Source organism: Triticum aestivum, chromosome 3D (genome assembly GCF_018294505.1).
Source record: "Triticum aestivum cultivar Chinese Spring chromosome 3D, IWGSC CS RefSeq v2.1, whole genome shotgun sequence".
NCBI lineage: Eukaryota > Viridiplantae > Streptophyta > Magnoliopsida > Poales > Poaceae > Triticum > Triticum aestivum.
The window spans coordinates 327,567,052-327,587,298 of record NC_057802.1 but is presented as its reverse complement, the minus strand read 5'-3'; the positions used below and the strand labels follow the sequence as shown (position 1 = coordinate 327,587,298).

The window sequence follows — 20,247 nt, the reverse complement described above, 5'->3', positions numbered from 1 at the left end:
GAGGTTAGGAGGTCCCAGAGAACGCCCCCGCAATCATTTGATCCAGATCACGCAGATGGCAAAAATAAATTAAAGATCACTGGGATTTTTTTGCACTACATGGTAATTTTCTCTTTCGGCCATGGAAATTCTTACGGTCCAAAATTTAATGTTCAAACCAATATTCATTTGGCAGGCAAAAAGTAATTATGCATCATAATGATGTTGTGCTTTTTATCACTGTTCCTTCATGAATTCTTTTGTATCTCTCAAATGAATTTCTCTTTTTTTGTGAATGAAATTTATTTTACTTTGAACTTGAAAATTTACATGCTTGTACAACATCACCTTTTTAACATATTGTACTTCGTGCAAGTACACTCTTTTTTTGTTTCGCAATTTCACTCCCCTCTTGGGCAATTTCACTTTTTTTTATACAATCGCTATTTGCAAGGTTTTTTTTGTTACCGATATGTTTTTTTAATTTTCTTCTTATTTATTAGGCATATTTTTTGCAATTACTTTTTGTAATTACACTTTTTTCATGATTGCACTTTTTGCAAGCAGAATTGACATTTTCTTGTGTAATTACACTCTTTCTTTCTACAATTGCACTTGTTGTTTATGTGGCAGTTTAGTAAAATAATTATTTCTTCTAGTATTAATAAGGGGGTTGGTGAGTGTATGCAGAGACAAAAGAAAAAAAACGAAGGGAATGACTGTGCTATATCCAAATAACATACAACTGTGTTTTTTCTTGAAAAAGTAGGCACATGCCTTATAGTCGTCTCATAATATTGTTTGATTTGACACCTCTCTCTCTCTCATCTCTTTTCCTTGTCTTGTCACTCATTTATTTTTCCTCTCGATATCATCTCCATAGTGGCACTGCACCAAGACGGAAATCACGATGACGTAGGCGACCCATGTTTGAGCCTAAGCCGCCGCCGACGACGCAAGCAAGCTAAGGAATGAGCTGGAGCCAGAGATGATGCAGCCAACCGTGCCACAAATGGTGGAGGTGAGGTTGTGGTTGGAGTTCGGGTGGGAGTGGCTACCCGACACTTGGAAGATGCGTGAGAGGAGGAGTGGGCTTAGAATATTGTCCTGGAGACGGGGGTGAGGTGGTGCAACAACGATGCCGATCCACCGATAGCTAAAGTTGGTGGTAGGGTCAGTGCTGGTGGGTACGTCGTGGAGGGAAAGACATGGGTGGAGATGGCAAAAAAGAGTAGGAGTGATAGCGTGAAGGAGAGGGGAAGGAAAGTGGCGAGCGACGCTAGGCTTTCCTCTTTGGGATGGTTCCAACCAAGATGATGGCCTCTGCCAGCGCTAAAGTAGGAAGAACGAGGTGGTTAGAATCGACCACTTGAGGTTAGCAATGTGATCGTTAGTAAATTATCATTGTCAGGTATTTTGCTACCTCAAGTATTGTTTTCTAAGATGTTCATGTAGTGAAATTCTACATTTCGATGTTTTCATTCATAGTTATAGTTTACGAAGAAAACTACAAGCAACACTACACTAACAACATGTAAAGAACAGTCGTACATTGATATTGCGAGACGGCTGGACTTTGTCTGTGTCATTCTTTTCCGCGAGATCAAATTCCTCCTCCAACTAGGTTTCATTGAGTGGTCTGTGTCTTTCTGCCCACGCTTGTGTAATGCTCCTGCCCATGAACTGGCAGCTATTGGTAGGCGGGACGACAACGCTGACCACCATGTGTGGTTGGTAAACCTCCGTAGAGTTGTAACCGATGCAGTGACCGCCGATCTGGCTGGTCCACGGTAATTTTGGAACGCAAGGTGTTCCAGTTCAAAAAAAAAACAGCATGTAAAGAGCAGTCGTACATTGATATGGCGAGACGGCTGGACTGTCAGGCCTGCTTTGGTTCACAGGTCCCTAAAAATGCATGAAAGGAAAAAAATACAAGAATGCATGTGAAAACTAGAGTATTGAAAAATGTAGGAATTTTACCGGCTTGGGTGTTTGCGTTACAGGAACAAGAAAACACGGTAATTCTAATAACAGAGTCAAATTAAAGACAAACCACATGAAAAGGTATAATTAGCATGTTATTATGCCAAGGATTCGTCTCGTTCTTCGCGCGTAGGAACTTTTCTAAGTAGATTGTAAAATTTCTGTATTTTTCTCTGAAACGGACCAAAAGAAAACTTCATTTTTTCCTTTGCTATATTCCTTTGATCCAAAGGCTTAAACAATGTCATCATAGGAAAACTTCTTATTCCTATGTGTTTTCTAAAAGTTTTCCTATGAATCAAAGGAGGTTAATCTGTCATGTAGCATGTGCGTCAAAATGCCCTCCACTTGTACCTTACCAGGTCAACTACTAAAACAAACAGGTTGGCACGACGGAGGCACAACACAACCGCACAAGGCCGAACCAGAGTCTTCAGTTCAGATCGACCACAAAAGTCACCACGCCCTCGCGATGTTCTCCAGCGACATGGCTGAGCGGTGGAGGGAGCTGCACGGCAGCGACCACTGGGATGGCCTGCTCAACCCGCTCGACATCGACCTCCGGCGCTGCCTCATCAACTACGGCGAGATGATCATGGCCACGTACGAGGCGTTCATCGCCGAGCGTCGGTCCCCGAACGCCGGCATGTGCCGGTACCGGCGAGCCGACCTCTTCCGGCGCGTGGAGGTGTCCCACCCGGGCTGGTACGCGGTGACCCGCTACATCTACGCCACGGCCAGCGCCGACGTGCACGGCAAAGTGCTGCTCCGGCCGCTGTGCCGGAACGGGCGCGCAAGGGAGTGCAACTGGATGGGGTACGTGGCCGTGGCCACGGACGAGGGCGCGGCCGCGCTCGGGCGCCGGGACATCGTCGTGGCGTGGCGCGGCACGCAGCGCGCGCTGGAGTGGGTGGCCGACCTCAAGCTCGCCTTCGCCTCGGCGGCCGGGATCCTCGGGGCGGAGGGCGCCGACGGGTCCGAACCGTCGGTGCACCGCGGGTACCTGTCGCTGTACACCTCCGCCGATGAAGGCTCGGAGATCAGCAAGCAGAGCGCCAGGATGCAGGTACGTGTGCGTGCTCAGCTTCTTTCTCGACAAGTACGTATATATCCGCAGTTCAGTACCGTAGTAAACTGGCTGAACAGGTATTGACAGAGATTGCAAGGATGATGGACAAATACAAGGACGAGCAGACCAGCATCACAGTGGTCGGCCACAGCCTGGGCGCCACTCTGGCCACGCTCAACGCCGTCGACATTGCCGCAAATTACTACAACAAATCCGCCCTCTGCACGGCCGGGAGCCGGGCGCCGGTCACCGCCGTCGTCTTCGGCAGCCCTCGCACCGGTGACCGCGACTTCCGTGACATCTTCCACCGCCTCCCAGGTCTCCGGATGCTCCGTGTACGGAACCGGCCGGACCGCATCCCGCTGTACCCGCCCGTGGGCTACGCCGACGTCGGCGTGGAGCTGCTGATCGACACGCGCCGCTCGCTGTTCCTCAAGCCCCACGGCAACGAGTCGCAGTCGCACGACCTCGAGTGCCACCTGCACGGCATCGCCGGGTGGCAGGGGGAGCATGGGGAGTTCGAGCTGGTGGTCGACCGGGACATCGCGCTGGTGAACAAGTTCGATGACTGCCTCACCGACGAGCACCCCGTGCCGGTGGGCTGGAAGGTGCACCACAACAAGAACATGGTGAAGGGGACCGACGGGAGGTGGGTCTTGGAGGATCATGAATCTGACTACGAAGATGGAGGTGACAACTTGTAGGAGGTTAGGGGAAAAGCATACGATTTGGACGTTGGATGCTGTTTTTCCACTCCATGCCATGGCATCTCTGTTGCGACCTTGAGGATCGTGATAACGTGTGCTCTTTTTCTTTATTTTCTTGAATTTTTAGTATTTGAGCCAATTTCATTTCTTGCCCTCTAGTCATCTACTACATCTGTTTCAAAATATAAGACATTTTGGTAGAGGTATTAGCTGTGACACTGACAGTTTTACTTCACTGAAACTGAAAAGCTAGATACGTTAAAAACAAATAAGGAGGAAATGATAGAAATCCACCGGCGCGGCCATCACCAACGATCCTATTTCTATCGTGCGTACTGGAGTGTCCCACTTGTCTAACCACCATCCGTACAAATCTTATCCTCCAGGCAGCCATCGTCTTCCTCTTTTCCTGTAGGCATCTCCGGAATCAATCTCTCGTCCAGCTCCGTGGGCACACTACCCATACTACTATGGCTGCAAGCAAGCCACTCCTTGGGTGCTGTTGTTGCAAACCGTCATCACCATTGCAATCCCTTTCCTATCCCACCTCTCTCCTTCGTCTCTCCTATTCGGATAGGATCCACTTATGGTGGTGCCCCCATGGCCGGCGGAGATGTTGATACTGCAGTTGGAGATGCACTAGCACCCTCCTTCCGCTGGCAAGGCCAGGCATCGGTGCTGCAATCCCGGTCAGCGCTCACCAGGCGATGTTGGCATATTGCCGCCATGGCCAGCTGGGAGACACACAATTGTAGATGCGTGCTGTTGACTGCAAGCGGCCGGTGATGTGGAGCTCGGGCAGGACCTCAACATCACCACTGTTGCAGAAACATCATCAATGTTGCAGGAATACAATGACACATCAATGCAGGCGCGATGCTTCTGCAACATAATCTTTGTTGCAAAAAATATCCGCAACAAGACTACAGTTGCAAAAGAATCTGCAACAAGACCTCTGTTGCAAAGATTTCTGCAACAAGACCTATGTTGCAAAAGATGAGGACTCTGCTCGGTCGTTAGATGCGTCACGACTTGCAGGCCGGCAGATCTTTTAAAAATATTCATCGGTCGACGCGTAGCAAGCCCCTTTGTTAACGGGCTTAAGTTTCTTTTTTAATGGGACTATGGTAGAAACCTGACGGAAAAATGAGGTGGAAGGCCCGACCCATGTGGCCCACTTAGATTGCGTTTTGAATTCCCCCAATTGAACAATAGCACTAGTTTTTTGGCGTGGCTATGTTCCGCCTACGGCGACTCCCGGCTACATGGCCTGCAGGGAGTCGTTGTTGGACTGACCTAGTAACCATGTGGGCACATCATGCTGATACACGCTTATGTCATGCATATGTTTTCTTTGCAGTTTTTTTTGTTTCCCTTCTTTATTTTTTTACTATTATTTACATTTCGAAATATTATAATTACCAATATTAAAAAAACTAGAAAAATTTAAAAAATGTTACTCATGTATTAAAAAAATTAAACATCTATAGGAAAATGTTTCTGATGTATACAAAAATGAACAATGTGAAGGAAACAAGTAAAAAAAGTTAATCATGTGGAAAAAATATTAACTGTATGAAAAATATTTGTGACATTTAAAATGCAAAGAATTTTAAGAAAATTGTGCACGGCATTGAAAAAATATTTATAAAATGTAGAACAATGTTCACATAATTCAAAGAAAAAAACAATACACCCAATGTACGTTACATTTAAAAAAAATGTTGACGAGTTTTGAAAATGTATTCATGATATTTCAATAAATGTTTGTACAATCTAAAAAAATGTTATCCGTTAAATTTCTTATATCATTCAGAAAATGTTCTAAGGTGTATTTGAAAAATGAGTAACATGTATTCTTTTTTTTCAAAAACATGTTTTAAGAAAAAGGTAATCATGTATTTGAAAAATCATAAATGTGTATAAAAAATGTTACTCTATACAAAAAATGTACATTGTGTTTGTAAAAAGTAGGCATGTGTTGAATTTTTAGAAAACAGGAAAAAGAAAAAAGGGGAAAGAAACAAAAAAACCGAAGAAAAAAACAAAGGAAGCGAAAAGAAAAAAATCAAAGAAAGCCAGAAAGAAACAAAAGAAACCAAAGAAAAGCAAATAAAACTGAAGAAAAACCTCTGTAAAACAACAGAACAAAAAAATTATACGATAATGGGCCAGCCCGCTGCCATTGCTGTGAGAGCCGACGCCAAGCTATATCTCGCAATAGGCGAGATGCCCAAGTTCGAAAGCTTCTGAGCACTGGATTGAGATTGTGTTAATTCGTTGTGAGATTAATTTTCACTTTGAAGGGGATTACAACAGGCAAAAGTTAGCTTGCACCGAGCAACTTATTGTACCTATATCCTTACAAGAAAGCAAAGGCAAAAGCTAAAGACCAACAAAAAACATGTACTCCCTCCATAAATGAATTAAGAGCATTTAGATCACTACTTTATAAGAGTGTTTAGATCACTTAAGTAGTGATCTAAATGCTCTTATATTTCTTTTAGGGGGGAGTACATAATTACAAAGAGGAGTCTAATTGAGCTCTCAAGATTTCCCACTCTAGTAAAGGAATCTTGCAAAGGTTGCGATGGACAACTATTTGACCGTAGAAGAAAGTGTTTGGAGCACCTTTTAATGGTGACATTTTTTGATAAGGGGCGCTTTTATTAACTCAAAATGTAGCATCGAGCGGATACAAAGCTTAAAGAACGACACCCGGCCTCTGCATAGTTAAGATGCACACAACCATCAAGCAAACAGTTTGAAGAATGTAAAAACGATAAAGTGGCATCAGTAAAGCCATATGAGGCCGAAACTATGCTTATGTCGACGGAGAAGGTGGACCAATTCGGAGATTATGCTGCCACCCATGTTGGGTAAAAACCTGCCTGGCCACCCTCTCCAACCGCAAACACACCGCCTTGAACAGCGATTGATACTCCGATCTGTGCAGAGTAGACCACGTACGAAGCTAATGCATACAACGTAAATAACCTGCATAGGAGAAGAAGTGTAATGGTGACATGAGGCTCTTCAACTGTATTCATGAGGACGCATCATAAGGCATAGGGCCAGACATTATCAAGCATGTTTGTCCCCATAGACCGATGATAGAGGTGAAAGTTGAGGGATCAATGTCAATTGTCTCAAGAGTGTTGGACACCCATTGGACCGAAGTGTAATGAAGAATATGTGGACATTTGTCTTAGAGTTTTTGTAGAAGGGGCATCCATCAACATCTTCAATTACCGCAAGTGTTGGGCGGATGTGAATAGATTCGAAGTCAAAACAAGATGTGACGATGATTTTGGTGATTAGTTACTCCAGATAGTGGCGGGGAAGGAATCATCTGGCTTCGACTCAAAGGGCCCTATATGCACCGACCGCTCAATCTCGTTGACGCGCATATTTGAAACATGCAAGTTCGAGATCATAGAAGCCGATATAGAGCGAAGTCTAGCAAGTAAATTTTTTGGAGCCATGGATGAGAATTTTTTCCGAACGAAGGCTCAAGACAAGTTGGACTTTGAATTAATAAAGTCATGAACCAACAAGGAATTATAATGACCAACAACTTACCCAAAAACGACGAGTAGATAGTGGTTACAAACAACTCACAGGCTTTGGTTAAACAAGCACAACAATAACATGAATGAAACGCATCTTGCCACGCTGAGACCGACGTCCATCACCACAACAACACAAAAGAAGCCACATTGACTTTGGGTGAGGCACCACTATACTTGTGACGTGATCTTGTCCACACCGATTGGATGCACTTGAGACTCTAGCGGTCTGTTTCTGTCGCCGAACAGGACTCCTGCCCTCTCACCGTGGATCAAGGCATCACATAGTCGACACGGACATAGGTTCATCCTAGAACTCAGATGAGCCATCGGTGACCATGTTGCTTGGGTAGGGGACAACTGAACGACCCATCACACAGACTGAGCTCTACTTGAGACCACTATCGCCCTGGACACCCCCACAAAGGATAAATAATCCCTCGAATGAAGCTACCAAACCTAAGAAGGCATAGTGAAGGTGGTAGAATTGTATCACCGTGGAAAGGAATCGGACTTGTAGTAGATCCGGGCTCATGCCAATCCTGACACACCATTTCAGCTGTAGAGGGGTACCTAAGAAGATCATGAAGCATAAGGGTTACTCAGGGCCCCAAGAAGATCATGAAGCAGACTACAAGGATGTCTACAGGAGGAAAACCTCCTAGGCACCAACTTGTATCTACATCCTCGGTGTGGTTTTGTGAGGATCCATAACTTTGGTGTAGAACACTCCTAGGGTTCACATGCCTGGACCTTGAGAGCACCACTTGTCCAAGAAGTGGAATTCTAAAGGAGCAAATGAAATGACAACAAGGGTCCTACCAATGATGACATCTTGAGAGCTATCACCCACCTCTCCGTTACAACGTGTTTGATTGCGTCAGGAACTTGGAGAATGAAGCCTGGGAGCTTCATAAAGAGCAACAACGATAAATATCCATTACCAAAAGATCACGCGTAAGAAAAAAAATGCTAATAGGCATATCTCCACCATTCCTTCTTTGAAGCTTGGGGGATGTTGTCGGGCATCCTGCATCATATTTATACTACTTTTTGTGTTAGCTATATTGTCTTAGTGGAATATTTAATTTACGAATTTAGTTGTGAAATGTGATATTAATCCTTTAGAGTAATATTATCGATGTATCTCATGATGTGAGGCTATAATATGAGGTGTATGAGAATTCTTTTTCTTTCATTATTATATACTCTAACATAACTATTGTCTTTATGAATGGTGTGATATGGTATGTCATGAATTCAACAATGCTAGGGATTTATAAATTGATGCTATTAAGATGCTTACTAAAACTATGTCTAATTATTTAACGGAATAATGAAACTCGATATATAACAAAGGAAGTGTACATGCAAACGTGCTATCTCAATCTCTTTGGATCGATTTGATAGCCTTAATTTGTTTCAAAAACTTGAACAACTTACTGTGACTAGGCATGTAACATAACTAGGTAGCCTTGTATATGTGAATTTAATTAAATCATTACTCATGGGTCCTCCAATAAGCATTGTCTAGTTTAGAGCCTTTCCGGGCAAAACTGTTGTACTAAGTATGAATTATCCTTGTTCATCCCTTCCTCGAGACCAAGCTAGTCCCACAAGTATCCACCATACATTCATACATGATTGAGAAAGGTCATGCCAAGTAATTTTTCATCATCGTAGAAAACTCAAAATTGCCAACTAAAAATTTATTGGCTAAGATATTTTGTGGGAATTATATTTTTTAATGAGTTGTGATGGGGGACCGGAATGACAAAACAAAAATAGCCGCACCATCTCATGGAGCAATGGGAAATTATTGTTTGAACACATTAAATTTACAAGCATTAAAAACAGGCATGACAATCTCTGCTTCCCCGTGCTAAAGGATTATCCTTTAGGTTTATATTGAGTCATTTCATTTTTGTAGTGTAAACACTGCTTTTTGGAGTAAGACCCGCGACTAATGAAGGTTAATAGCATGTACTCAGTTTAACAATTTGACGCTACTAGTGGTTTGATAAAGATTGCTACTTCTTGAGCTTGCGTTGGTTTTTCCCTTGAAGAGTAAAGGGTGATGCAGCAAAGTAGAGATAAGTATTTCCCTCGGTTAAGAACCAAGGTATCAAATCTAGTAGGAGATACAAGCAAGTCCAAAATCTATGCACCTGCACAAACAATCAAACACTTGCACCCAACGCGATAAATGGGTTGTCAATCCCTTCACGATCACCTGCAAAGGTGAGATCTGATAGAGATAGAGATAAAAGATTACTACAATGTAAAATAAGATAAAAGTAAATAAAACACAACAAGGTATTTTTGGTTTATAGATATGAAAATATATGATGGAAAATAGACCCGGGGGCTATAGGTTTCACTAGAGGCTTCTCTCTTGAAGGTAAATAACACAGTGGGTGAACAAACTACCGTCGAGCAATTGATAGAAAAGCGGAAAGTTATGACGATATCCAAGGCAATGATTATGCATATAGGCATCACGTCCGTGCCAAGTAGACCGACTCCTGCCTGCATCTACTACTATTACTCCACACATCGACCGCTATCCAACATGCTTCTAGAGTATTAAGTTCATAAAGAACGGAGTAACGCCTTAAGTAAGATGACATAATGTAGAGGGATAAACTCAAGCAATATGATGAAACCCCCATCTTTTTACCCTTGATGGCAACAATACAAATACGTGCCTTGCTACCCCTACTTTGTCACTGGGTGAGGACACCACAAGATTGAACCCAAAACTAAGCACCTCTCCCATTGCAAGAAGAACCAATCTAGTTGGCCAAACCAAACCGATAATTCGAAGAGAAATACAAAGTATCAAATCATGCATATAAGAATTCAGAGAGGATTCAAATAATATTCATAGATAATCTGATCATAAATCCACAATTCATCGGATCTCGACAAACACACCGCAAAAGAAGATTACATCGGATAGATCTCCAAGTGTTGCTCTTGCTAAGTTACTACTGCTTCTGCTACTGTTTCACCTGCTACAAAATCATTGTTACCACTGTTGCCGTTACTATTGTTGTTACCACTACTATCAAAACTATCATACTACTTTGCTACTGATCACTTAGCTGCACATAATTAATCTCCAGGTGTGGTTGAATTGACAACTCAGCTGCTAATACTTGCAAATATTCTTTGGCTCCCCTTGTGTTGAATCTATAAATTTGGGTTGAATACTCTACCCTCGAAAACTGTTGTGATCCCATATACCCGTGGGTTATCAAAATGCCATAATAGGTAGGTATGGTGACTGTTTTGAGGAAGGTATATGGTGGGTTTAATGCACCGGCGAGAGTTGCGCGGTACTAGAAAAGCTAGCAAAGGTGGTAGGGTGAGAGTGCGTATAATCCATGGACTCAACATTAGTCATAAAGAACTCACATACTTATTGCAAAAAATTATTATCTATCGAAACAAATTAATACACGCATGCTCCCAAGGGGTAGATTGGTAGGAAAAGACCATCGCTCGTTCCACGACCGCCACTCATAAGGAAGACAATCAAAGAATAAATCATGCTCCGACTTCATCACATAACGGCTCACCATACGTGCATGCTACGAGAATCACAAACTTCAACGCAAGTATTTCTACCAATCCACAATTACTCACTAGCATGACTCTAATATCACCATCTTTATATCTCAAAACAAATGCAAGGAACCAAACTTCTCATAGTATTCAATGCTCTTTATATGAAAGTTTTTATTATATCCCTCTTGGATGCCCATCATATTAGGACTAAATCCATAACCTAAGAAAATTACCATGGTGTTTAGAGAGTCTCAAAATAATATAATTGAAGCATGAGAGTTCAAAAATTTCTATAAATAAAGCCACCGTTGTGCTCTAAAAAGATATAAGTGAAGCACTAGAGCAAACTGCCTAGCTCAAAAGATATAAGTGAAGCACATAGAGTATTCTAATAAATTCATGATTCATGCGTGTCCCTCTCAAAAGATGTGTAGTAAGGATGAATACAGAAAACTAAAAAGCAAAGACTCATATCATACAAGACGCTGCAAGCAAAACACATATCATGTGGTGAATAAAAATATAGCCTCAAGTAAATTTACCGATGGATTGAAGGCGAAAGAGGGGATGCCATCCGGGGCATCCCCAAGCTTAGATGCTTGGTTGTCCTTGAATATTACCTTGGGGGTTCCTTGGGCATCCCCAAGCTTAGGCTCTTGCCACTCCTTATCACAGTCCATCAAATCTTTACCCAAAACTTGAAAACTTCACAACACAAAACTCAACAGAAAACTCATGAGATCCTTTAGTATAATAAAATAAATCACCACTTTAGGTACTGTTGTGAACTCATTATTTATTTATATTGGTGTAATATGTACTGTATTCCAACTTCTCCATGGTTCATACCCCCCGATACTACCCATAGATTCATCAAAATAAGGAAACAACATATAGAAAACAGAATCTGTCAAAAACAGAACAGTCTGTAGTAATCTGTAAACTTCGTATACTTACGCAACTCCAAAAATTCTGACAAGTTAGGACAAGAGAGGCAATTCATATATAAATATTTCGTAAAATTCAGGATTTTATCACGCTTCTGTGAGTTTTTAAAATTCTTGCAATGATCGCAAAAGTTTCTGTTTTTCAGCAAGATCAAATCAACGATATACCAAAGTATCCCAAAGGTCTTACTTGGCTCAAACACTAATGAAAAAAAACCAAAAAACATTTAATACAGAAGTAATAATGTGTATTTATTGAAGAACAAAACCAAGAAAAAAACTCAAAAAAATAAAATTGGGTTGCCTCGCGACAAGCATTATTGTTTAACGCCCCTAGCTAGGCATAAAACATAGATCTAGGTATTGTCATCTTTGATATTAAATCCATAAGTAGCCCTCATAATAGATTCATATGGCAACTTAATTTTGTTTCTTTGAAAGTGTTCCATGCCCTTCCTTAACGGAGATTGAAATCTAATGTTTCCTTCTTTCATATCAATAATTGCACCAATCGTTGTAAGGAAAGGTCTACCAAGAATAATAGGACATGTAGGATTGCAATCTATATCAAGCACAATAAAATCTACGGGCACATAATTCCTATTTGGAACAATAAGAACATCATTAATCCTTCCCATAGGTTTCTTAATAGTGAAATCCGCTAGATGCAAATTTAAAGAACAATCATCAAATTCATGGAAACCTAGCACATCACATAAAGTTTTCGGAATAGTGGAAACACTAGAATCCAAATCACACAAAGCATTGCACTCCTAATCTTTAATTTTAATCTTAATGGCAGGTTCCCACTCATCATAAAGCTTTCTAGGGATCAAAACTTCCAACTGAAGTTTTTCTTCAAAAGATTTCATCATGGCATCAATGATATGTTTAGCAAAAGCTTTATTTCGATTATAAGCACGAGGAGAATTCAACATGGATTGCAACAAGGAAATACAATCTATCACAGAACAATTATCATAATTAAAATCCTTGAAATCCAAAAGAGTGGGTTCATTGCTACTTAAAGTTTTGACCTCTCCAATCCCACTTTTATCAATCTTTTCATTAAGATCTTTAAACTCCAAATTATTGGGACGCCTTCTAGCTAAAGTTGACTCATCTCCAGTCCCATCTTTATCAAGATTTATATTACAAAACAAAGATTCAATAGGAGTTACACAAATCACTTTAATATCTTCATCATTATTTTTGCAAAAACTAGAAGAACACGCTTTTACAAACCAATCTCGCTTAGCACGCATCCTAGCGGTTCTTTCTTTACACTCATCAATAGAAATTTGAATAGCGTTCAGAGATTCATTAATATCATGCTTGGGTGGCATAGATATAATTTTTAAAGAATCAATCTCAAGAGAAATTCTATCAATGTTCCTAGCCAAATCATCAATCTTGAGCAATTTTTCTTCGACCATAGGATTGAAAACCTTTTGGGAATTAATGAAATCTTTAATATTGTTCTCAGGATCAGAGGGTATTTTATTATAATTTCCATAAGAATTGTTGTAGGAATTACCATAACTATTAGAGGTATTACTAGGAAACGGCCTAGGGTTGAAATTACCTCGATAAGCGTCATTACCAAAATTGTTCCTTCCAAAAAAATTCACATCCATAGATTCATTATTGTTCTCAATCAATGTAGACAAAGGCTTATCATTAGGATCAATAGGATCACTCTTACTAGCAATCAATTTCATGAGTTCATCCATATCTCCACTCAACGTATTAATTAATTTCTTCAATTGCATGCACTTTTTTACTAGTGGAAGATCTTTCGGTATGCCATTGAGAGTAATTAGCCATAATATTATCTAGGAGTTTAGTAGCTTCTCCTAATGTAATTTCCATAAAAGTACCTCCCGCGGCGGAATCTAAAAGATTTCTAGACGCAAAATTCAATCCGGCATAAAAAAATTGTATGATCATCCATAAACTTAAGCCATGAGTAGGGCAATTTCTTATCATCAATTTCATCCTCTCCCAAGATTGTGCAACATGTTCATGATCAAGTTGCTTAAAATTCATCATATGGTTTCTAAGGGAGATGATCTTAGCGGGAGGAAAGTACTTGGAAATAAAAGCATCTTTACACTTATTCCATGAACCAATACTATTTTTAGGCAAAGATGAAAACCAAGTTTTAGCACGATCTCGTAGAGAGAAAGGAAATAGCTTTAATTTAACAATATCATTATCCACATCTTTTTTCTTTTGCATATAACACAACTCAACGGAAGTATTTAGATGGGATGCGACATCTCACTAGGAAGGCCAGAAAATTGCTCTTTCATAACAAGATTCAACAAAGCGGCATTAATTTCTTAAGATTCTGCACTAGTGGCGGGAGCAATCGGAGTACTAATAAAATCATTATTACTAGTATTGGAAAAGTCACACAACTTGGTATTTTCTTGAGACATCGTGACAAGGCAGGCAATCTAGCACACGAGCAAACAAAAAGCAACCGAAAAGACGAACGAAAGAAGGGTGAATAAAAAAAATATTTTGTGTTTTTCTGAAATCGTTTTAGAAGTGGGGGAGAGGAAAACGAGAGGCAAATGGCAAATAATGTAATGCAAGAGATGAGATTTTATGATGGGTACTTGGTAGGCTTGATGTAGAACCTCCCCGGCAACGGTGCTAGAAATTCTTCCTGCTACTTCTTGAGCTTGCGTTGATTTTTCCCTTGAAGAGGAAAGGGTGATGCAGCAAAGTAGACATAAGTATTTCCCTCAGTTAAGAACCAAGGTATCAATCCAGTAGGAGTCACAAACAAGTCTCCAATCTTTGCACCTACACAAACTGACAAACACTTGCACACAACGCAAAAAAGGGGTTGACAATCCCTTCATGGTCACGAACTAGAGTGAGATCTGATAGAGATAGGTATAAAAGATAAATAAAAGAGCAAACTAAAGTAAATATAAATAAATTGCAGCAAGGTATCACTACTGCAGGATGCTGCTAACGCGACACTACGATCAGAGACCCTTCGAGAAACTGTGTGTGATGCAATAATCACAAACGGTGCTGTATGAAAACCGTCAGAAATGATGCAAAACGTTTCCGATGGAGGATGCATCAAACACGGTTCAGATTTTAGTTGCGTGTGCGATTCAGGCCACACAGTTAACCCGTTCGAACTGTTTGCGATGAGGCAGAACAACAGAGACGGGCAGCCATATCAATGTGTGTGCGATATACGGCATACAGTTTGCTCCGATGAACCGTTTGCTATCAGGGAGTGCAACATAAACGATTAGCCAGATCAAGGTGTGTGTGATGTAGGGCATACGGTTCACTCGGATGAACTGTTTTCGATTAGCGAACGCAACAGGAACGGTTCAACTTAACAAGATGTGTGTGATACGTGGCAAACAGCCGAATCGGATGAACTGTTTGCGATGAGAAATTACAACACAAACGGTTAATACAGTTAGTTCATGTGCGATTCTGTGTGTACAAAAAACTTTGAAATATGCAAACTAGTTGCTTGCGGTGGCTAGGAATATCGCACACGATGCGTCTGCGAGTACTCATGTGCGATGATTAGTAAGTTACACTTACGTTTCCTTATGTTAACACTTGTGTGATAAATAACACGTGGCACCGGATACGGTGTTCGGGTTGTGTGTGTGCTCCACTTAGTCTTCCCGCGCTCCAGCGAATGCTTCCCGCGCTCCACATGGATGAATTGTAAAATCCACGCCTATTCCCTGACCGGTTTCCCGCCACCAACTAACGGCTTGCTGCATATAACCCAGGCGGCAACGCACCGCCACGACACTCTGCGAAGATCTAGTCCTCACCCATTTACCATTAGTTATTCCAAGCATGCCAGGCAACGACCAAAGCTTCGACGTCGACGCCTACCTGCGTTACATCTTCGGCAAGGAGAACGAGCCGGAGCAGGTCGGGGAGCAAGAGCTTCATCGGCCGGTGCAGGCACCATGGCCCATCGGCAGCGATATCGGCGTCACAGTCCTTGGGAGCACAATCGACATATTGCAGAGGAGGTGTGATGAGCAGTTTGCCATCCACCGTGCAAAAGATCCAGAGCTGCTCGGCGGCATGATCGACGACCCACCCGAAGAGCCGCCGTCACCAGTGCTCATCGAGAGCCTGATGCCCCGCAAGGAATGGGCAGAGGACCTCTGCGATTCAGTCAAGATAAAGGCAGCCTACGGCTTCATCATTGCCCGCGGCGGCCGTGTCAACCTCGATCCCGATGATGTGGTGGCCAGGCTCGAGCGCATCCTTGGCGGAGTTGACGTCCCCGACGAAGTAGAACATCGCCAACGTGATATCTTGAGGATGCAGGTGATCGACGGAATTTGCTACCAGGCCAGAGACATGGAAATGGAGCGGTTCCGCGGAGTTGTCATGCGCGCGATTGCACGCTGTCAAGCTCTTCTGGAAGAGGCCCAGCAGCCCCAAGAGCCTCCCAGCGCCAGCAGCTCCGTAGGCGGAGGCGGGTCGGGACACTCTGAGTGAACGGCCGCAAGGGTGCTATGCTGATCATGGAGTCCGAGAAGACCATCGTCGGAAGGCCGCCAGCTCAGTCTTTTAGCTTATATTTTATTATAATTGTATGCATATGTAGGTCGTGAGTGTTCTAGGCCTTGCCGCATTTGGCATTTTAAATTATCCTGAATATGTAAGACAATTATTAAGAGTTATTAACAGTTGCCATTGTAACTTTGCCTCAACGGCGAGCAGAGCGCACGCAGGGACGCCAGAGCGGAGCGCGCCACGGCCGCCTCAACGGCGAGCAACCACGTGGTCAACCTTCTGCCATCAATAAATTTTGACCTTGTTTCTCGTCACATTGCTGATTACAACGCAATAAGTATAATTGCAAATTTGTTCACACCTATCAAACTAATATGTGTTCACACTTAGCACCGGGCTATAAAAACTACCCACTCGAAAATTACTTCACAGTTCCTCTCCTCATCACCACAAAACTGGTTTTCTCTGTCAAGTCGTTCTGCCATGACCGGTAAGAGGAGTTTAGGGTGGACATATAACCAGGCAGCAAAGACCAAGGCCGCAGAAGCACTAGAGAGGTCTCGCCGCGAAGCCGCAGCCGCAGCAGAGATGTCCCGGCGCGCCGCGGAGCCCTCGAACGAGCTCTCACGGGCACGCGAGAGCTCTCACAAGCGCATTCACGGCGTCGTCCATCACTACGAGCTAGCGTTTCTGAAGTCCTTCGCCGGCGACGACGACATTCTCGCTGGCGTCACTACGCAGCAGGAGCTGGTCGACGGCTTGATGAAGCTGCTCAAGATCAGCGATGCCTCGGTTGACAAGGCGACCGGCCTCATCGAGCAACTCATGGATGACAATGCGAAGCTCCTCAAGTTGGTCGCCAAGAAGGAGGAGGAGGCCGCCGGCTGGAAGATGCTGCATGAGCAGAGCAGTGCCTCGGAGATGATGCTGAAAGCGGTCGTCGAGGAACTGATGGGTGGCTTGAGGAAGCTCCGGATCGAGCGCGAGCAGGAGGTGGAGGAATCCGTGGCTGCTTTCAAGCAAAGTCGTGAGGAATTGAAGAAGGAGCTGGAGGATTTCGCCGCCCGGCGATCCATCGACGAGTAGAGACAGTAGCGACCCAGATCGTTGTCTGCAATTTCCTTCTTCTCTTGCCCCCGTGTCTTCCGGGCTTTGCCGCATGTGGCATTTTAAATTATCCGGAATATGTAAGACAATTATTATGTGCGCCATTGTAAATTTGTCGTCGTATTATCCGTTACCATTTTATTTGTGGTCGTATTATCCGTTGCCCTATGTGGCAATTAAATTAGGGCGGAATACCAGTTGAAAACACGAACAAAGCAAATGCTGTCATGGGATCACAAGCAAACACCCTCCGTCTAGGTGCTTTAATTAACCCATTAATGGAGAAGTTGTGAGCGAGGCGGGCGGCGGCTGGTGCATGGAGGTCAAAGAGCTCGCTTCCCGGTGAGCATGGGCGGCCTTGCTGCTCGCACGTGTCCCGTCGAGCCTGCGAGGTGGACAGGATGCACGCGTCCCGTCGAGCCTGCGCGGCAGACTGCTCTCACGCGTCCCGTCGATCTTGCACGGCGGACTTCTCAAGCTCGTCCCGTCTAATCAAACAGTTGCACGCACGCCACCGAGTATGGTCAAATTTCGAGATGGTAAATATAATACAACCGTTTGCGATATTAACGTGTCAGCTTTTTGTTTCAAAAAGGACTTCGTTGGCTACTAATGTGTGCGCCTCTTCTCAAACTGGACGATTTTTTTACCACGGCATATATGTGCCATGTCATGAAACCATGCCAAGTTTCATGTTTTTTGGGTGACTTTTTTATTTACTGGGATTTAAAAACCAAGATTCTCATTGTTTCAGGACGACGACAAGTTTGTAATTCATTCTCATTCCTTAAACGAGACCTAAACATGCACCCCATGACACATGTACGATTTCCCACCCATTTTGCTTCACTGGAGCATGTGGTTGTAGTTCAAATTTGAATTATGGACTACATTAAATGCATAGAAAACTTAGTAATTAGTAATATATATACAATGGCCAAACGAACCCTGAACAGTTTCAAATTTCAGCCCGACACTCCTGTTATTCTATGTTGCCTGTAGAAAACAAAGTTCAAGGCGAGAAGAGGCATCGATTATCGTTTCGCCCACAAGAGGGGCATGTTTCCCTACCGGAACCACGAGGGTTGCGACAGGCTCCGGTTTGTAAAAGGCTTGTAATATAGCTTCGCCCAAATTGGACAATTATATATACCATGTAGTGACACCATGCCAAGTTTCATGATTTCCTGGTGAGTTTTGGATTTACAGACATTTAAAAACCGAGATTCGCAATGTTTGTGGCCAGGCCAGGACGGCGAGACGGTTGAATTCGTTCCCATTCGTTCCATGGGACCTAAACATGCACCCCAAGGAAACATGTACGTTTTTTCTAGCCATTTTGGTGCACTGGAGCATGTATTTGTAGTTCGGATTTGAATGATGGACATTAAATGCCTAGAAAACTCAATTAATGAATAAAAAAGGTCAAACGAACCCTGAATAATTTCAAAGTTCAGCGCGAATCTCCAGTTGTTCCGTGTCGCGTGTAGAAGAAAATACGAGGCTAGAAGAGGGAGTGATTATCGTTTGGCCCACAAGGGGACACGTTTCCCTATCGAAACCACGAGGGTTCTTGCGACAGGCTCCGGTTTGTAAGAGGTTTGTAATAAAGCTTGGCCCAAATTGGCAATGTTTTTACCACGACATATATGTGCCATGACATGACACCTTGCCACCTTTGATGACTTTCTGGTGAGTTTAGGATTTATGGGGACTTAAAAACCGAGATTCGAAATGTTTGAGGAAGAGCCAGGACACCGGTACGGTTGTAATTCGTTCCCATTCCTGGCATGAGACCTAAACATGCACCCAAGGACACATGTATAATTTTTCTAGCCATTTTGGTGAACTGGAGCATGTATTTGTAGTTCATATTTGAATTATGGACATTAAATGCCTAGGAAACTCAATTAGTGTATAAAAAGGCCAAACGAACCCTGAATAAGTTTAAATTTCAGCACGGATATCCTGTGGTTCCATGTTGCCCGTGGAAGAAAATACAAGGCGAAAAGAGGCAGTGATTACGTTTCGCCCACAAGGGGAACACGTTTCCCTATCAGAACCACGAGGCTTCTTTGAGAGAAGCTCCAGTTTTTGTAAGAGGTTTGTAATAAAGCTTGGCCCAAATTGCACAATGTTTTACCACGACATATATGTGCCATGACGTGACACCATGCCACCTTTGATGACTTTCTGGTGAGTTTAGGATTTATGGGGACTTAAAAACCAAGATTCGAAATGTTTGAGTACGAGCCATGACACCAGTACGGTTGTAATTCGTTCCCATTCCTGGCATGGGACCTAAACATGCACCCAAGGACACATGTATAATTTTTCTAGCCATTTTGGTGAACTGGAGCATGTATTTGTAGTTCAGATTTGAATTATGGACATTAAATGCCTAGGGAAACTCAATTAGTGTATAAAAAGGCCAAACGAACCCTGAATAAGTTTAAATTTCACCACGGATATCCTGCCGTTCCATGTTGCCCGTAGAAGAAAATACAAGGTGAAAAGAGGCAGTGATTACGTTTCGCCCACAAGGGGGACACGTTTCCCTATCGGAACCATGAGGCTTCTTTGAGAGAAGCTCCGGTTTGTAAGAGGCTTGTAATAATACTTGCGCCACAATGGACGAAAAAATTCCTCGACATATAAGTGCGATGTCGTGACACCATGGCAGGTTTCACGATTTCAGCTTAGTTTTGGATTTACGGGGATTTAAAAACCGAGATTCTTCTCACGAAATGTTTTAAAATAGCACACGGTTCACTCAC

General features: G+C 42.9%; 1 protein-coding gene across 1 annotated transcript; it reads left to right on the top strand.

Moving 5' to 3' along the window:
- The first annotated feature begins 2,381 nt into the window (after window positions 1-2,381).
- On the top strand, window positions 2,382-3,877 carry LOC123074583 (phospholipase A1-II 2). Its single transcript, XM_044497382.1, has 2 exons — window positions 2,382-3,028; window positions 3,109-3,877. Exons 1-2 carry the CDS (start codon window positions 2,435-2,437, stop codon window positions 3,733-3,735), a joined length of 1,221 nt encoding a protein of 406 aa, XP_044353317.1. The 5' UTR covers window positions 2,382-2,434; the 3' UTR covers window positions 3,736-3,877.
- The last annotated feature ends 16,370 nt before the right edge of the window (window positions 3,878-20,247 follow it).